This window comes from Oryza glaberrima, chromosome 3 (genome assembly GCF_000147395.1).
Source record: "Oryza glaberrima chromosome 3, OglaRS2, whole genome shotgun sequence".
In the NCBI taxonomy this organism is placed as follows: Eukaryota; Viridiplantae; Streptophyta; class Magnoliopsida; order Poales; family Poaceae; genus Oryza; species Oryza glaberrima.
This window is the reverse complement of record NC_068328.1, coordinates 32,785,099-32,804,633: the sequence shown is the minus strand read 5'-3', so window position 1 is coordinate 32,804,633 and position 19,535 is coordinate 32,785,099. Positions and strand designations below refer to the sequence as shown.

General features: G+C 42.4%; 3 protein-coding genes across 4 annotated transcripts; 1 reads left to right on the top strand and 2 right to left on the bottom strand.

Annotated features, from left to right (window-relative positions):
• Positions 1 to 8,720: 8,720 nt before the first annotated feature.
• On the bottom strand, positions 8,721 to 10,906 carry LOC127767724 (probable F-box protein At4g22165). Of its 2 annotated transcripts, none has more exons than XM_052293158.1 (2): positions 10,645 to 10,906; positions 8,721 to 10,563 (listed from the first exon to the last, which is right to left on the bottom strand). In XM_052293158.1, exons 1-2 carry the CDS (start codon positions 10,830 to 10,832, stop codon positions 9,018 to 9,020), a joined length of 1,734 nt encoding a protein of 577 aa, XP_052149118.1. In that variant the 5' UTR covers positions 10,833 to 10,906; the 3' UTR covers positions 8,721 to 9,017. The 2 variants fall into 2 exon arrangements, with proteins under 2 accessions (XP_052149118.1, XP_052149119.1); XM_052293159.1 differs by having other exon boundaries at positions 8,727 to 10,567; positions 10,645 to 10,779.
• An 805-nt stretch (positions 10,907 to 11,711) lies between these two features.
• Positions 11,712 to 15,041, top strand: LOC127767727 (uncharacterized). The gene is made up of 5 exons (XM_052293161.1): positions 11,712 to 11,855; positions 13,715 to 13,846; positions 14,194 to 14,346; positions 14,548 to 14,677; positions 14,768 to 15,041. Exons 1-5 carry the CDS (start codon positions 11,712 to 11,714, stop codon positions 14,806 to 14,808), a joined length of 600 nt encoding a protein of 199 aa, XP_052149121.1. The 3' UTR covers positions 14,809 to 15,041.
• Positions 15,042 to 15,374: 333 nt separating this feature from the next.
• LOC127767726 (LEAF RUST 10 DISEASE-RESISTANCE LOCUS RECEPTOR-LIKE PROTEIN KINASE-like 1.5) lies at positions 15,375 to 17,509 on the bottom strand. The gene has a single exon (XM_052293160.1). It carries the CDS (start codon positions 17,467 to 17,469, stop codon positions 16,168 to 16,170), a length of 1,302 nt encoding a protein of 433 aa, XP_052149120.1. The 5' UTR covers positions 17,470 to 17,509; the 3' UTR covers positions 15,375 to 16,167.
• Positions 17,510 to 19,535: the final 2,026 nt, after the last annotated feature.

Here is a 19,535-nt window from a genome sequence, read left to right as displayed (position 1 = left end):
AAGCTGGCATAAAACAATTCGAGAAGCAGATTAATACTGCATCCTTGATGAGGACTTGAGGATCAAGCCGTGCTGCCGTGTCTGTACAATAGATGCGACCTGAGGCCAAGCCAGGTCGATCGATGGATGCATCCTTAGCTGACGAATATAATCGACGGGTCGCAGCAGCACTCGTCGATCAAGCAGCAGCAACAAAGCGCAGCCAAACTGCAGCAAAATCAAATTAACCAGACAGTTCGAAACGATGGCACAAGTTGAGGTGAATTTGATTGGCATATAGTAGTAATTCGAAAGGAAGAAGGAACAGTGAATGCTTACCAGCCTTCGAGGAAACTAGGCTGCCGCCTGGGCGGCGGCGCGGCGTACTGCGGCGGAGCCATCACCGGAGGCCCCTGGTACGGGCCCTGGTAGTAGCCCTGCGCCGGGTAAGGGTACGCGTACTTGGGATCGCTCATCTTCAGCTTCCTCCTCTTACTACGAACACCAACTCAAAAGAAAGCAGATGCGAGTTGCGAACTAGAGGAGGTGACGCGATGAGGAAGAAGAAGAGAAAGAAAGCAGCGTGTGGTAATGGAGCAGGTGGTATTCGGAGAGCGAAAAGCTTAACAAGAAGAGAGGCGTCACGGCGCGGCTCGTTATTATAGGCGGGATGTAGGAGAGCCGTGTCGCGCGGCGATGGGTGGGCGAGCCGACGCGGCGCGGTGCGGATGGAGGGAGGCATCTGGAAAGCGCGCGAGAGAGGGAGATGAGATGGGGGTTTGCTTCGGCGGGAGGCATCGGATCGCACCGGTTTTCCTTTCCTTGCGGTTGGACTGGCCACATTCGTTTCGTCGTCGCGTTTTCTCTGACTTTTTTTGGGTCGGTTTCCGTGGCGGCTGCGATGGCGGCAGTTTGGCCTGGAGTACGTACGTGCGCGTAGTGTGAGGCGACATTGAACGTGAGCAGCCGCCATCGTCCGTCGTCGCACGTACGGCGGCGCGTCGGCAACGAATGCTTTGGAAGAACAGTGAACACGATAGGACGTCGACCCTCCTGGACCTTGGTACACGAAATTCAAAGAGAGAAAAGCTGCTGGACCTTTTGCGTTTTTTCCCAAGAAAATGTTCGCCAAAATCTTGCTGTATTGCCGTGTTGGCCCGTGTTCAACTATTGCCAGATTCGACCAATAAATCCTATCTGAGTTGTAATTTTTGCTTGTTCCGACTGCCTCACAATAGACCCTCAGGCTCCGTTTGGCTAATGGGAAATGCTCATTGGGAAATGGAAATGATATACTGGTAGTGTGAGGTGGGAGATTATTTGAAGGAAAGTTATATCCCTTGTTTGGTTTGATGGATGGGAAATGGAAGTTTCTAGAAAAATGACCAAAATACCCCTCCCTATAATAAGTGGTACTACTATATAACATTCAAAATGCAGTCAACGATCACATAATACATACATGCAACACATGATGACATTGATATCTTACAGAGCCCACCATTACTTACATACAAAATAAAATTACACCAAAATATCAAGCATGGCCAAATTTCATAAGCACGAACAACATTCGCAACCATTAATTTCCTGTGGTTCTGTGTATCAGCAAAAGGGTGATGGACTAGGAGTAAGATTCACATACTATGTTGTGCTATTAACCACCTGATAAACAAACTCTCCTTTCAACTTATCTGGAGTGCCAAAGAAGAGCTTCAACGTGGATTCATTTGTCCCAATAATACGTGCTGCCTTCACTATTTCAGCATGAGTGAAACCAGGAAGGGCACACAGGACATCAAACAATTGTGACCTCATTGTTTCAACCTCCTTTTCACGGTCAAGTGCTTCCTTTTCAGCATCTACAAGGCTTTGAAATGATTTTGAGACAGTTGTGAACGCTGACTCAACATGATCTTCTTCTACAAACATCCTCTTACGACCACCTCCTGGTTTAGTTCCACTTGAATGGTTGCCACTATGAGATAGTCCCTGAGATTCATCGCTGCTATGGTTGTAACCACTGGTTGCATCTTCACAAATTTCAATGTAGTCTCCAGGACCTTTAGCACCTTCTCCATTAGCTAAGTCACTAGCATAAATCTCACTGAGTTTATCAAAATTTGGGAAGGGCTTCATATAAAGAGCAGCACAACCTCGACTCTGTGGAAAAAAAAATGTTTTGTCCTTACTGCATTAGTCTAACATGATATGAAACAAAATATACATTTGCATGTACAAAACGAAAAATCAAAGAGAGAATGCAAACTATGTACTAACAAGTAATTATTGATTATAATCTGACTTAAAATGACAAAATAACTAACATAATTAGCATTGACAGCAGGATAAAATAACTAACATAGTTACTATTCGTAAGAAATCATGGCATTAGATATCATTACAAAAGTAAATAGGCAACAACAGACATATAACAAGAGGTTTGGATAGATTATTCACCTTTGCCCAGCCCAGGAACTGATCTCTGTCACCAACAACCATTTTGTTCTCATCATCCCAGCCAAATCCACTCCCAAATTGTTGAATCTCTATAATGGCAGAAAGCATCTTCTTAAGTGCCTTAATTTTAGACTGTATGTGGGGATCAGCTTTGATCTTGGAATTAGGTAGCCTCTTAGCAAGCTCCTTCTCAATGTGTAAAAGGTACCCAGACTTGTGACCTGTATCCACCTTCCAACCAGTCTCATTCATTTCAAGGAGAATATCAACTAGTACATTCTCCTCTTCAGCTGTCCAGATCCTCTTATCTCTCTTAACCTGAGGACTCATAGATCTCTTCTTGTTTCCCTTTTTATTCCTTCCAATCTTGGTATTCTACGCATTAAAAGATTATAATACAAAAAACATGAAAAAATTGTGGAGCTGCGAAATAAATATTATAATACATTACCCAAATTACATGTCCATGGTTCCATGCAAATGAAAGGGAAAATACAGCATGGGCACTAACACACTTTAAAAGGACATATGGCAATAATTACCATGCTAGCTAATACGGTTAGGACAAACAGCACAACAAAAGACATAGCATTACAAATTTTAGAGTTACTTTTTCTGTTTTTGTTTCTTTGCATTCCAAATTTGAGATGCAAGGTCATCCCTAAACCGCGACCACTCAGCCGATGATTCAGTGCAATCAATTACATCATGGTCGTTGCCTTCGATGATCGTACTAGCATCCAGTTCAGCCTCAAATGGATCTGAGTCCATCTGTTGTCTTATGAGATTGTGAAGATAGCAGCAAGCAAGAATTATACCAACTTGAGTATCTATAGGGTAGTATGATCCATTCCTAATGATGCCCCAACGTTTCTTTAGCAATCCAAATGCCCTTTCAATGGTATTTCTTGCTGATGAGTGCTTCATGTTGAACATTTCCTCCTGTTTTTTTGGTGGGTTCTTCCATTTTCTTAGATGATAACGTTGTCCTCTATATGGTGCAAGAAATCCCTCACAATTCTTGTACCCAGCATCCACAAGGTAATAATAACCTACGTTTGACAGGTTATATTTTGGAATTACAAAAATAATGCATACTTGATCAAAATGTACAACCTACAGTTTTCCAAATTCCTTACCATGGGGTACCCTAAGGCCATTTGGTCTCGATAATGCGTCACGAAGTACCCGCCCATCAGCAGCTGATCCCTCCCAACCAGCTAAGACATAGATAAATTGCATGTCTGGTGTGCAAACACCAAGAACATTTGTGGCAATGAAATTCTTCCTTGAATGGTACCGTGGTTTATGAACAGTTGGCACTGTTACTTTTATATAGGTACCATCTAGTGCACCTAAGCAGCCCTACATATGAAAGGTACTGTAAGTCCATTTACGAAAAAGACAATTTATGTAAAGATTTTGGTTATTTTGGTTATTCATTAAGTTACCTTAAACCATTTCCACCTTTTAATCGTACAATTTTCTTCGATTGGTGCAGGAGTTCTAAGCAAAATTGTTGAAAGCTTTAGAACTGCACGTAGAACCTTATTAAAATGGCGACTTATAGTCTCCAGGGACCGCTGATAATCAAACCTCATGGATCGACTTTTCTCATCATATGCTAATATGTGTAGAAATATAGCAACCATCTCTTCAACAGTAACATTCCTAGTATCCCTTAATCCTCCAATATCCTTGACCAATGAACATAGAATCCAAAAACAGCGCCTATCCATCCGAAGTTGTTGCATACAAAGGATGTCACTTTCATATATTAACTGATTCAAGCTTCTAGTTCGACTAGCTGGGTCATACCTACAAGGTTCTCTGATAAACCTAGAATAACGCTTTTTTATTTGTACCATCCAGTACAGCAAAACAATCTGGAGTGCCATTATAATTTTCAGCCTACGTTGTCTCCTTTGACGGCGGAATACTTTGATATCTCTATTAGGTGGAGGGCGAGCCATGTCTGTCATGTAGGAATATATAAATTTTCAAAAGTGTTGATATTGGATGTATTCTAAGACAACAATATTGAAAACCAAAAGACAAATAACATATAAAATGCACACAGTACATGAGCAAGCAAGCACTCGACAATAAAATAAAAGCAGCAACCACCATATCTAGCCGAATGCACATCTGTAGTTAAAAATGTAAAACTATATAGAAAAACATATGTAGTACCTCATCAGAATAGGTACATTTGATGGCTTCATTGAGCATTGGATTTTCAGAAATATTATGCTGCTTATGCTGGATGTAAACTTCAAGAAAGTTACAGCACTTTCCATGCTCCATCATTCGAGAAATTGATGCATCATCTATGAGTTGATCTATACCATTATCAAGACTGCATCCAGGAATGGCAAAAAATAATTTGTCACCATCCTTGTAGCCTACATCCTTAGCCATCTGTACTAAACGAGAGTACTCCATTTCATCCTTATCGATATCTCGGAAAATTTTAATTTTTCCTCCATCATAAGTTAAAACACCTTCTTTTAAAAAAACACCCCCATGGTGCATCAAGATGCTGACACACCGTCCATCCATTTGCTGTGCATGTAGGTTATCCAAATGTTAGACAACTAATGATACAATCATACAGAAGGACCCATGGGAACACATACATGCATATATGAGTACTTATTCTACAGTTCCACATTCAATGTTATGAAACTCATATGACATCCCTATATAAATTCTTTTCAGCCCTATAGGCGGATCGGAGGTTGAAGCCAATTGAAGTCGTAACAAAAAAGAAAAGTTTTTTTTTACTGAAGGAAAAAATGGATTTATTGATGTCCTGTCCAAGGAAATGGGTGAAAAGAAGTTTTACAATCCTCACAAGAAGGGGGGAAATGCTAAAAGAAAAATAAATGGATTTATTGATGCCCTGTCCCCAACGAAATAAGTTGCTCAGGAATCCAGCCATGAATCCCAGCGTACGGACAAACTCACAAAACCAAACTTGTTAACTTTTATAATTCAAAAATCACATTTTATTCCACCATCCAAGGGGTGAACGTCCCCTGCTCAGAACATGAGCTAGCCGAACATTCATACTGGTCTAGGCAACTTGCATCCATCAAAGCAGCCAGATCCAAATCCAAATGAAAAACGCAAATTAAAAAAACTGAAGAAAGGATGACAAAGAAATGTGCCTAACGATCCGTGGTCTTGGTCCCTCACCACCTTCGGGACCCTTCGTCCCACGCGAGGATCTCGGTGGATTGCTGCCAGCTGCTTACACCGAAGAGCAGCCTCAGATAGCCTCAGATCTGATGATGCTATGAGCTGGGTAGATGAAACAACATATTATAGAAGGGTCACAGTGGCGAGGGCATTTTAGTAATTTCGCATAGCAACATATGCACTCCTCAATCCAGCAGGATTGCATATCCCATCCCAACCTACCCAAACAAGGGAAATACCAAAACTGGAAATAATATCCATTTTCCACCCTCTTTATCCCATTTTCCAAACACAGCGTCAAAGAAAATCCACCCACCGGATTGGCAGTTGGTATTTGAGGTACCATACAGGTTGATGTATACTTACAAACTATCAATACGAAACACCTCCGCTCAAAAAAGAAAAACGAAACACCTGAATTTTATTGTTGGAAGAGCATATGTCCGCAGTAAAATTCCCTCAAGATTTATTACTCCCTACTAGTCCGTAGTACAATCCTTTTAGCGTCCATATGATCTGGCATTCTGGCTCGTGGTTCTGGCTGCCGCCGACGTGATCCCTTCACCGGTTGTGACAGTCACCGTTAGCTCGGAACTTGGGCGAATTCCGCAATCGGATTCCAGTTTCCATTGACTGCTTAAGAGAAGAATGAAAAAACCTGTCCAAGGAAGCAAGCTTCAAGATCACTTTCAAAATGCAAATTGAATAGAAGAAGAAGGAACTGCTCAAGCTGCTGCCGCGGATGATGAATCTTCCAAGCTGTCATGAGTGTCTTCTGAACAAGGAGGAGCAGTTGATTCCTTCTCGCAAGCTTAGGTTTCAAAAAAAGAATCACAAGCTAGCAAACGGTGACGGCAGCCACTGAAAGTGGCCAATGCATTTTGAACACACAGCGAATTTGTTTCATGCCATCGCAATTCGTAAATGTGTTACAAGGAAATCTTATGGGACATAAGTAAAAGCTTCCGTCACCCGACCTTTGGACTTCAGTTGATCACTCTCAACAAAATGTAAATTTTGTCATGCACGAATTCTCCTCTGGAAGGGTCTCTTGCTGAAATTCTGTCATGCACGAATTCTACTAGTACTGTATACAGTACTACTGTGGAGCAATGGGCATGTGAACTGACCACTGAACTGCTCCCCAATTCAGAGTTTCAGACTTGGAATGGCTTCCTGGTGCCGTCAGTTTGTTTGTTTGGTCCGATTCTTTGTTTAGTCCCATAGTACTTGCCCTTAGATGGTAAAACATGATTAATACTCTATGCGTGACTTATCTTTTTAAATTTTTTCAAATAAGACGAACGGTCAAACATTGGACATGGAAACCAGGTTTTGTCTTTTTTTTGGGACGGAGGGAGTATATGTCATCAGTAAGCTCATCTGAATTCAAATACGAATAAACACATGGTACAAACAATATAGAACTGGAAATCAGTCAGACTAATTGAACTGCATTTGCCCCCAACACCAAAACAACAAGCTTGCTTAGATCACCTAAGAAAGGATAACAATAAGCTTCAGTATGACCAGTTCACTACAATCGGCATAAAACTCTACAAAAATACATCGGAAGGCCATGCTCCAACGTGTGCCCCATGACATAAAGCAAAACAGGCTGATATTGAGCAAATCTTCACTATTGCACCCATCGTTTTCAGTTGATAGATCGATGTGGGGGTACCTGAATTCTGTTAGCTGTTGCCTGTTCGGTTGCCAATGAGATGATAAAAATCCTTTTTTAGTTCTCAACCTCATCACGTAAACTCCTAGTCCTACAAACATAACGCACACGAGCTATAAACGAAATTAAGGGGGTGTTTGAGAGTCTCTCTCCCAAACACCCCCTAAGCCTTACATGGATTGCATGAGCAGAGAAGACTCAAGAATGAGTACAGCCATATTCATATAAACTAGCATGGTGGTCCGCGCAGATTGCGCGGCTAGCATCATTATATTTTCTCTCATATAATAGCATATATGTTTTCTCATTATATTATTCAAATATATTAAAATGACAACATAATTTTAAATTTTGCAATAACTTTACAAAACTACTAATGTGTAATATTCATATGGTATTTTATATATACGTGTTAGTTATTAATTATTTTTAATATCAAATTTTAGTTATTTGTAAATTATAATATTCCTATATGGACTCTAGACTCGTCTTTTAATATTTCTTTTTTTAATTCCGAATTTTCTGTAAATTGTATTTTTATATAGACTCTATGCTCTTCTTCCAATATTATTTATTTTTATTCTGAATTTTTATTATTTCTAATTGTATTTCTATGTGGACTCTAAACTCATCTTTCAATATTCTTTAATTTTTAATTTCGAATTTCAGTTACTTCTAAATTGTATTCCTATATTGACTTTAAACTCTTCTTCCCATGTTTTTCTTAATTTCGAATTTTATTTATTTGTGAATTGTATTTTTATCCGGACTCTAAAAACTCTACTTTTAATTTTATTATGTTTATTCCAAATTTTAGTTAGTTTTAAATTCCTATATGGACTCTATACTCTACTTCTAATATTCCTTATTTTTTAATTCCGAATTTCTATTTTTTCTTAATTGTATTTCTATATGGACTCTATACTCTACTTCTAATATTCCTTATTTTTAATTCCAAATTTCTATTATTTCCTAATTGTATTTCTATATGGAGTCTATACTCTACTTCTAATATTCCTTATTTTTTAATTCCGAATTTCAACTATTTCTAAATTGTATTTCTATATGGACTCTAGTCTCCTCATCTAATATTCCTTATTTTTAAATTTCGAATTTCAGCTATTTCTAAATTGTATTTCTATATGGACTCTGCTTTTTCTTTTTCTCTGATTAATGCGAGAATTTCTAGGCCATGAGAGCGAACGTGGAGGCTCCTTTTTCTATTCCTTTAATAATATAATAGATACTAGCATTTGGTCCATTACATCAGCGGTGTTACTCAAACTTATCAAAAACAAGAAACGTTTTTATCACTAGAAATGCACTCAATAATACCTAGGAAATATACCATTTACATTAGTTCCAAGAAAAAGTATCTTTTGCATTTGACTTTAAACTCAACTATTGGGGAGAGACATCCCACAAATCTTTGAACTTAGATCGAGAAAGACCCAAACGCTGGCTGCCAAGGACGCTTTTCGCATATAACTCTGAAAGCAGTTATCTCATCAAGGACCTTTTTTTTGGTGAGACCCAAAGACCGAACCCTGGTCAGCAACCCCACAACTAGGTGGGTTACCACCGTGCTGCCATTCACGCGTTCTCAAATTGGCATTAGACTTGCATATAAGATACACACAAAAAATGGTAAAAGCAGGAATATCTATAACAATATTTAAAAAAAAAACAGCTACATATCCAATATCAAATTCAATTTTGCAAGACTGGGTGTAATCCAAACCGGACTGGGCCAGTTGGACCAAAGCTGAGGAGACACAAGTTCATCCCTGCTGTTATCTTCCAAGTTGAATACTCCAATATCACGTCTATTATTCTTGAATTCTGTTATCCAATTCTGGCTGTCATCGGTGAAGTAGGCATGATTTGCCTTGAGAGACGGAAATTCTTCAGCGCGGAGGCAAAGTGTCTGGTTATGCCCAACAAACAGGACATGGTCTTGCAAGCGATTGATCTTCACAAGCTTTTCTTCCACCAAGTCAGACTTATATACTTCGATACTTGCAGTATTCTTCAAAATGGCATCATAATCATCTTCTGACGGATGAATGTAGTCGTCCTCTTCTGTTTTCCAGATTTGCAGCACATCACCCCATGGCGCGTGAAGTATGTATGTATTTCTGTCACCATCCCCTATATCCATGACCTTTCCCATAACAATCTTCACCATGGCAATAGGGCCACTGAGGTCAATTGCATGAATTTCTCCCAACGTAGTGACTGCATATAGCAGGCCATCCTTGTAGGTGCAGTCTTCATATCGGCCGTACTCTGGCAGGTAGTCCCATTCATCATCCCCTACTCTTGCAAATGAGAGCTGACCGAATGGATTGCGTATAAGCACCACAAGGAGCTTTCCTGTCGATGTTTCAGAGAATACAAAAGCCCTCCCAGTGAGGAACAACTGCTGCCATCTAGGAGAAATGATGGATCCCATTGACCTTGAGGAAAACATCACTCCGTCGTGCCAGAACTGGCTCCGATTCTCATACTTGACAATAGCGCCCGACTCGTCGTAGGTGGGATTAACCTGCTCCATGGTGATCACTGGCGGGAGGGCCATCTGCTCCCTAGTGACTGGGTTCAGGAGGTGCATCTCACACTTATCATCAATGGTTACCAGCCAACCATCTGATGACCCAATCAGGTATCTATCACGGATGGGTGGATCCGGGAGAGTAATCTTGTAGGTTCTCTGCTCTGCAAGGCTGTAGATACACCCTACATTCTTACCGGCAGATTCAGAGGTGTAGAAGAGGCAAGGTGTCTGGTGCCGTTTATATTGTCCAAGGCTGTGTAGTGTGGTGTATGCAGAGTGCCAAGAGGAGCAGACGGAGCTCGCACGCAGCAAGGCAGGGATCTCCAAGCGGGAAAGTATTTGTACCAGCAAATCCTCCGGCAGATGCGGCAATTCAGCCTCCACCATCGATGGCAGCACGCCAACATGTTCTTCTTCGATGTGAGGAAGAGCTGAGAGCTTATGCAAAGCTCCCAAGATTGCAGAGCACAAAGCCGTAGCTAGCCTGCCTATGCTCATTATGCTGGCTACGATGCAGGTCGCCATCAGATCACTGCTTCTACTTGCAAGATGAAAAAAAAAGTTGAGTTGGGCTTGGCCCTGGATAGTGTATACACTTATAGGCAACAAGGCAAGGACGGCTTCGAATCCGAAATTGAACGGGAATCTGAATCCAAGAAGGAAACTGCTCCTGTCATGCCTGCCTGCGGAATTCTGGTATTAGTGCACGGGCGAGCTAAAGCACTTAAATAGATTCGGAATCGGGAGTTTGGGACCAAACCTGAAACCTGTTGCCGCAGAGAGTCCGAATCCGACGAGTGTTGAGTTCCTCTCTCCCTGTGTCGTCGGAAGCAGCAGTAGTAGCAAAACTGGGCCATTCCACTCGCCAGGAGGAGCCAGCCGACGAGGGCGCAGCGGCGGCGCAGTTGGTTGGGTCGTGCGGCTACTTGGCTGGGTTGGGTTGGCCATGGCCGCCACCCCGCCCGCATTTCCTCTCTCTCCGTCGCCGCTGCGCCACCCACCCCGATCCTCCCTCCGCCGCCGGCCGCCGGCCTCGGCTTATCGTCGTCGCCGACACGAGTTGGGCTCCGGGCCCAATACATACTTGGGCTTAGGCCGGCCTGCGCGTTGGCCTGCTTGATGTGTCGGCCCAAAATGGTGGCCGGCGACGCTGAACGGGGTGGGGTAGTCTGCTATTTAACCTTTCTCTCGCCAACCTGCCCACCGCGCTCTCGCTCTGCCACCGCCATTGCGCCACCGCTCGCCGGAGAAGCCACCACCAATTATCGCTTTCAAGGATAATAAGGTGCATCCTGTTCCTCCCTTCTTCAGTTCTTCTTCCGTTCTTCCCCATCCCGTTACAGAGTCTTTCTTTGCAGACACGTACGCCAAGAAGCGTTCTTGGTTTCTTGGCCGCGCTTGCGCCACCGCTCGCCGGAGAAGAAGACACCACCGCCATTTCTGGTTTCTTGGCCGCCCTCTGCCACCACTCGCCGGAGAAGAAGCCAACACCAGTTTCTTGGCCGCTCTCTGCCACTGCGCTTGCGCCACCGCTCGCCTGAGAAGAAACCTTCACCATTTTTGGTTTCTTGGCCGCTCTCTGCCACTGCGTTTGCGCCACCACCAAGCACCGCGCCGCGTCCAAAGATAATAAGGTGCATCCTTTCTTCCATAACGAGCTCTTCTTCTCTTCTCTTTCTCTCTTCTTCCCCTTCCTCTCTTCTCTTTCTCTCTTCTTCCCCATCCCGTTACAGAGCTCATCTTTGCAGACACGCAGGGCAAGAAGCGTTCTTGGTTTATTGCAGACAAGAATCGTCTCTCCACGACTGTATCCGGCGCAAGAGACAGATGGGTCCCGACTCAGGTAGCGTCATCTCATGGTGGGCTGAGGCGCCATGTTGTCGTTGGTTGGCCGCGCTGTTCGGCTGTCCTTCGCAGTCGCGAGGATCTTCTCCAAGGCTGCAGCCTTCTTCTTCTTCTACGCGATCACAGGTATTTTGATGTGTTTTTACTGTTTGCTGGAGTGATGGCGCCAGAAATTGTGGATTCGCATTTTCGTTTTCTTTTGCTCTGTATACAAACTGCTGCATCTCTTTTAACAAAACTAGCTGGGCGGCTGACGCAATTACGCGGCTAGCACCTATACAAAAATTATATATTTTTAATATGATTTTAATTAAAATTTATTAAATAGTTATCTCGTTGTCTTAAAACTTTAAAAGACTAAACCTTATCATCATTGTGTTTCTAATTTTATAGTTTTTAAAAGTCACACCAATTGCTACTCCTTACTTCTGTCATATCATTTTTTTATTTGCTTGCTCGATCTACCAATGTTTCTATCCATTCTCCTTGGAACCTTTAAAAATTAGATCTTATAGTTTTTAAAGTTTATTGTCCCGTTGGGATTTATTTTTATAATTTTTAGAAGTCCCATCAAACATTACCATTATAATCCTCTATGGTCGTCCACTGCCTCTTCTTTTTATTGTCATTTGTATTTTAAAAATCGAACATAACTATTGTTTAGGTTTATTTTTTTACATTCTAGAAGTTTCACCAAAACGTCAGCGACCTTGTCACTGTACTCCTCTACGACTCGCCCGCCGCCTTCCTTCTCTGTTGTCATTGAGATTTTAAAATCAAATAGGAGTATCATGGGGGTTTATTTTTTTTACTTTTTAGAAGCCCAAACCTTTAAAAATTGGACTTACAGTTTTTAGAGTTTATTGTCTCGTTGGGTTTCATTTTTTATAATTTTTAGAAATTCCGTCAAATGTTGCCAATGCACTCCTCTACAACCCGTCCGCCGCCTACTCTTTATTGTCATCGAATAGTAAAAATTGAACATAACTATTGTTAGAATTCATTTTTCTTTTACTTTCTAGAAGTTCCACCAACCATCGGCGGCTCTGCCATTGTACTCCTATACGACCCGTCCGCTGCCTCTCATTTTTATTGTCATTTAGATTTTAAAAATCAAATATAATTATCATTGGGGTTTATTTTTTACTTTCTAGAAGTCCCGCTAACCGTCTTGACCGATTGCTTCACGACCTATCCGTTGTGTTTCCTTTTAATCGTCATTAGGATTCTATTTGATGCTTTATTAATAGTTTTAAAATGTTCCATCAACTGCCACCACTCTACTCCTTTATAGGCATGTTACTTAATTAATCTCGTCATGTATTTTAGTTAGTCTTTTCTTTCAATAGTCTTTATTTTTTTATCACCAATTTTAGTTATTTATAAATTGTATTCCTAGTTGAAATCTTATTTTTCTTTTTCTAATTTCAGAATTTATTTTTTTTTGAATTTTAACTAATATTGTATTGTGTTCTTTTAATATTTTTATTTTTTATTTTCATTTTAAGTTGTTTCAAAATTGTATTCCTACTTGAACCCTCTTTTTAATTTATCTAATTTCAGATTTTATTTTATTTTTTATTTTAAATTTTAATTAATCTTGTATTGGGTTCTTATATGTTTCTTATTTCAATATTGCTTATATTTAATTCCGAATTTCAGTTAATTTTAAATTGTATTCCTAACTGAACTCTTATTTTCTTTTCTTTTTACTAATTTTGATTATTTATTTTTTTATTTCGAATTTTAATAATCTCGTACTGTGTTTTTATATGGACTCTTATTTCAATATTGCTTAATTTAATTCCGAAATTTCGTTATTTTAAACTTGTATTTCTACTTGAACTCTTATTTTCCTTTTTTGCTAATTTTGGATTTTATTTTAATTTTTATCCAAATATGTATTAATCTTGTATTGGGTTCTTATATGAATTGTTATTTCAATAATGCTTTTTCATTTCTTGCAATGTTAAACTAAATTGTAGGGGGTTCAGTCTCGAAAGGGAAAGCATCATAATGCTTTGCTTTATGGCAAATATTCTAATAGCAGGACCTCTCGTTCTACCGCTAGGGCTATCAACCTTCCTACCAGTGCAGAGTCTTCGAACAAGGAAGTGGTACGAACGATGACTTCTCAAATTATAACCTGTTAGTTTTTTTTTTCATTTTTTGAGTTAATGGTTAATTTGATTTTCTTTTATTTGTATATAAAAAAGGAAAGAGAAATATCTCATATAAGTTTAAAATCTATTTGAATTAAATATGTACAAATTATATATAGTGGTCACAATCAGACAAATATGATTTTAATCATAGACACATTGAACTTTCAGATCATATTGAATCATTTAAACATGACGCAATAGGATGGTGTGCATGCTGATGCTATGGTGCTTTAATGATTGCCAACTTAATTAGTATATGGCATGTTCTTATATGATTTTTCTTTTCCTGAAATTCGTAGACCGTGGGTGAGAGAAAATTTCCAAAGGAAGTGGTAGTTGCTTATGTTGATTACTGTAAACGTGCATCAGTCTGTGAGGAGAATCAGCGTGTGTGCCATATGTGTGTGTTCATCGAGCAAAGATGTCAGAACTACATAGTCAAACAATCTAAGGTGAGTAATCTAAATGCGCATTGTAGGTATTACGTAGAGACATTTGTATTCTTGTCCCTATTTTTGGATTTAATTGTGATTTTCTCTGTTTTTTTCCTTAAAAAAAATGAAGCAATTGTTTGCCCTGTTTTTGAGATGCATTGCCCTTGTTATGTATGTAATGTTGTATTTCAGCAAGTCTAATTTCCATGTCGTATATAGTTGATAATCCACTGCATAAATTTGCACGGCGACATCGGTGTGGAGTGTGAAGCGCCAGGTTGCAGTGTAAGGGCAATGACACATGAAGATCTTGAGGTTCACTCCTACTTCTGTCACATTCAGGCTCAAGGTGATCTACCATTCTGTTGCAAACATGGATGTTAACTGTGGATTAACATTAAATATTAGCGCTTAACTTAATTCTCTTTTGTCTTTTTAGGATGGTGGAGGCAATACGAAAATCTCGAGACTAGCCAGTGACCACAGAATGCCAAGGTGTACCGAGACATCTTGGTGTAGAGCGAGTAGTATAGCAGTATGAACTTTGAACAAGAGTTTCCGCTGGTGGTTGTTTTGGCATGCACTTGTACATATGCTTCTTACTACTTTTGGAGCTGTTCTTTACTGGATTTATAATGCGCTTACACTCTTGTCATAAGTTGTAAATGAATGTTTGCCGAAAAAGATTGTTACAAAACTATATGGGATTTGCATCTACTTCCTTCACTTCACAGTGTAAAACTTTCTAATATTGCCCACATGCGGTACGAGCACAGGCTGGTTTGTTCTTCTTCTTCGTGTCGTGCGGCTACCTGGCTGAGTGTGAGTGAGTTGGTTCGGGTTTGGCTTGCACCAGAATTGTGTTTGCATTCAGACACTTTCAGAATGCCAACAGCGACTTCTTTTCACGTTATTTACCGATTATTTTTTTTCAAAAAAAAAATCTTCTATTGTAGTGATTACAACACATGTTTTAATTTATTTGTTAAGTCTATTTATCAAAATATTTAAATTATTCTACAATTAATCTGTTTTAAACTAAAAGCTAGATAGTTCTGGTGGAAATTAAGCCTAGTCCGCTCAATAATATGTTTTAAATCCAGCCTAACATGGCCTTTTGTCGTCCTCTTTGTTTAGAAATTACCCTGGCCCTACATTTTATATCTTTTGTTCATAAATTACAACTTCCATTAACTACACATAGTTCAGGTGGAAACCAAAAAATTACATCAAATTGGTCTCACACTACAGCAACTATATATGCTAGTATATATTCAGTTCACTGAAAGCTTGAGACTGAAGGACGCAGAAAAAATGCTGAAACATGTATTGTTTGGGGGTAAAGAACTAATCAATGAATCAATGGATTCCCTGAGAGTAGTCCATCGATCCTTTGTTAGAGTACTTCAATTTATAGTACCTGTTTAACTATCACATTAGTAATCTCTTACTTACTCCTTTGGATTCATCCACTAAGTGGTAGACTATCAAAGCCAATTTAGTCTGTACAAAAAACAAAAACCTAATAAACTCGATTGTAACATACTCATTTTTCCTTCAACTCATAGGCCAACCCCGGGTAATGATCTCAACTCAATCAAAATGATTCAATATACCCGATTCGAACTTGAATTTCACATACATAAGGATACACCCTATTTGTATCAGAAGCCAGGTAAACTATATGCAACAAATTACTTTGGTTCTTCCATTATCACATTGGCATTTGACATTGTACACCTCTTACCAATTCTTGATGAGGCGACAGGTTAGCACTGGAACCACCACACAGCCATAGCCATGGAGGATCAGAATTGAGAAGCTTCAGAAGCTTCCAATTCAAGATCCCTTGAGGCCGGAAACCTCGGGAAGCATGCCCTGGATCCTCCTCAGCTCGGCCAGCGCCTCCCGGGCGTCGGGCCGGTCGTCCTTGTCCGGCGCCACGCACCGGAACGCCAGCTCCGCCACCGCCTCCACGCTGGCCATCACGCCGGCGCCCTCGCCGAGCACCGGCTGGTCCACCACCTCCCGCAGCTCGCCCACCTGAATCTTGGCCACCACCCAGTCCGCCAGCGTCACGTCCCTCCGCTCCCTGCCCACGTCCACCGGCCGCAGCCCGGTGACGAGCTCCAGCACCACCACGCCGAAGCTGTACACGTCGCTCTTCTCCGTCAGCTGGAACGACCGGTGGTAGTCCGGGTCGAGGTACCCCGGCGTGCCCTGCGGCGCCGTGCAGCACACCAGCTCCCTCCGGGCCCCCGTGGCGCATGCGTCCGGCGGGGACAGGAGGCGCGAGAGCCCGAAGTCGCCGAGGCGGGCGCGCATGTCGGCCTCCACGAAGATGTTCGACGAGGTGACGTCGCGGTGCACGACGGCGGGCTTCACCCCGAAATGGAGGTACTCGAGCGCCGACGCGATCTGGACCGCCATGGCGAGGCGCGTCCGCCAGGGGAGCGGTGGCGGCGGGGGCGCCGCCGCGGTGACGCCGCATCGGCGGTGGAGGTGGTGGGAGAGGGTCCCGTTGGGGACGAAGTCGTAGACGAGGAGCAGAGCGCGCGGGTCGGCGCAGAAGCCGTGGAGGCGGACGAGGTGCGGGTGGCGCAGCGCCGAGAGGATGAGCACCTCGTTGCAGAACGACTTGGTGATGGTGGCGGATGCGGAGGGGAACGACGGCGACGGCGACGGCGGGACGTGGAGGCGCTTGACGGCGGCGGGGCGGCCGCCGGGCGGGAGGTAGGCGAGGAACACCGTCCCAAACCCGCCATCCCCGAGCTTGCGGCTTGGATCGAACCCAGCGGTGGCGGCGCGGAGCTGCTCGTAGGTGAACGAGGGGCGATGCTGGTGGAGCCCGTGCCGGCGAAGGAACGCCGCGGCGCGGGCGGCCGCGTTGGTCGGCCCCGCGGCCGGGGCCGGGCCCCGCCCGCGGTAGCGGCGGACGGCGATGGCGACGCAGAGGTAGAGCAGGAGCACCACGAGCAGCACCGCGGCGGCGACGAGCGCGGTGGTGAGCACGCCGTTGCCGCCGCCGGCCTTGTCCGGATGCTGCGGCTGCGGGGGCGAGGCGTGGCGTCTCGCCGCGGCCGGCGGGGGCAGCGCCGCGGCGGCGACGGCGGCGGCGAGGAGGAGAGGCGGTGGGGGCATCTGGGCTCGCGATCCACGGGCTGGACAAAAGTTGGGATGCGCTGCGCGGTGGAGGAGAAGGTCACAACTACTATGCAGTAGACTCCACAACTCACGTCAGCACATGCCGCGCCTGGCAGGTGGGGCCGGATTCCTTTTTCATTAAACATAGTATAAACGTAGACGCTAACAACGCGTGTGTACTCACCCTTATAAAAACACACACGTACACCATATTACTATAAACATCTCCAAAAGATTAGATTGACATATCTTGATATTGACGAAGTTATCTCGAATATCTCATTGTCGGTAGGTACGTCGTCTATCACTGAAAGAATAATTAGTTGTAAATGAAGTGCATGTGTCAAAGTATAGAATTTTAATCTAGTGTATTAGTTCCATTATAGGAGATCTAACCGGTTGATCTATGCTCACTTCATAAGTCGGATTCCTTTTACTTAAACTCCCATATCAAATGGTTCAAAGCGACAAATTTGAACGAATTTTGTTCGTTTTCACTTTGACGTTGGCGTGTTTAGTCACTCAACACGAAGTTTTGACTCCGATGATCCAATCTATCTCCGGGGGTGTGATAGCGTACGTCGTTTTCACCCGGCGGAGCGAAGTTTCTTTTCTCTTTTCGGCGTCGGTTTCATGAATTCCAAGAGAGAAGTGGTGGGCATCACACCTGATTTGGACTCTTAACAGAAAAGTTTAAGGGGAGAGATTAGGCGAGTCAACCCAACTCAAAGCCATGGGCCATCCATCGTAGTGGATAGCGCAATAGATAGATACATATACTCCATTTCTAGATATACCACACACTATTGACTATTGGACATTAATCGATCATTCACCTTATTTATTTATTTTACAAATATATAAAAATACGAGGTATGCCACCTTTAATAACAAAATAAGTAATAGATAGATATACTCCATTTCTAGATATACCACGCTATTGATTATTGGACATTGATTAATTATTTATCTTCTTTTTACAAATATATAAAAATACGAGGTATGCAATCTTTTATAATAAAATTAATTATAGAAAAATAAGTAAAATTTATATTATTTTTTAAAATAAGATGAATGGTGATGGAGAATGGCAGTGGATAGACATAAATCACACAAGGAGATCGGCGATGATGCTGTTTTGCAGCAGCGTCTCGCTGTGGCTGTGGCTGTGGCGGTAGGTTTTGGTCGCCGGTGGTCTCGGCTACTTTTTAATGGCGCTCATCATGTTGGGCGATGCCGACGTGAGATATGGATTTAGTAGTAACAGCGACCTGGCGAGATGGGAATGGAACGGAATGCGGCTCTTGTTAATTACTTGTGCCGTGTGTCTCGACGCGATTTCGATTAGTTTAGTGAGGGTGATTAGCTGTTTATGTTAGGACGGTCGTCGCGATTACAAGTCGTTGTACTGTGGTAGGAGTACTAAAATACAGTAGTTGGAGCGCGGCCACTGTAGTAGAAAGGGATGGACAGTATATATAGATAGATGACAGTCACAGGCTCGCCACCAGACAACCAGCTTCATCAATGGGGGTTATTCATGGTGTTCCGTGCCAAATTTCATCCAACGATAGCTTTGGCATGTTGCATTGACCGACTCGCATAATCGGCACGAGTCAATAGCCCAGTTTGGAGAACTTTAAATTTGAGAAGCAGCTGTTTTATAGCCAACTTCTGAGAATATGTAAAAGCTCTGAAACCCAGCTTCTCCAGCTTCTGGCTTCTTAGTTCATTTTTCAGAATCTGTAACTATAGATTCTCAGAAGCTGTGAACTGTTTGGGGCAGCTTCTAGCAGAAGCTGAGACAAGCTCCTCAAACAGGGCCAATGAGCAGGAGCAAAATTTACTGCCCAAACCGTTGTGGTCTTGTGGATGAGTTCGATTGTGCTGCACAAAGCAGGGTTTTCTTTACCATTTTGATAATCGTTTTTGGTGAGAGTTACCGCAGCCACGATATTACGGCTACAGCTAAAAATTATGAGTTCTAAAAACAACCTATTGATGAGTTCTAAAAAATTATTTGGCTACAGCAAGAAGTAACCGCAAGATATTGCAAACGACGC

Coding starts and splice junctions, on each gene's coding strand:
- LOC127767726 (XM_052293160.1), bottom strand. CDS start 17,469: ATGCCCCCACCGCCTCTCCTCCTCGCCGCCGCCGTCGCCGCCGCGGCG.
- LOC127767724 (XM_052293158.1), bottom strand. CDS start 10,832: ATGGCCAACCCAACCCAGCCAAGTAGCCGCACGACCCAACCAACTGCG. Junction 10,564..10,644: donor TCTGCGGCAACAGGTTTCAG/GTTTGGTCCCAA, acceptor TTCCGCAGGCAG/GCATGACAGGAGCAGTTTCC.
- LOC127767727 (XM_052293161.1), top strand. CDS start 11,712: ATGGGTCCCGACTCAGGTAGCGTCATCTCATGGTGGGCTGAGGCGCCA. Junction 11,856..13,714: donor CTTCTTCTACGCGATCACAG/GTATTTTGATGT, acceptor ACTAAATTGTAG/GGGGTTCAGTCTCGAAAGGG. Junction 14,678..14,767: donor CTGTCACATTCAGGCTCAAG/GTGATCTACCAT, acceptor TTGTCTTTTTAG/GATGGTGGAGGCAATACGAA.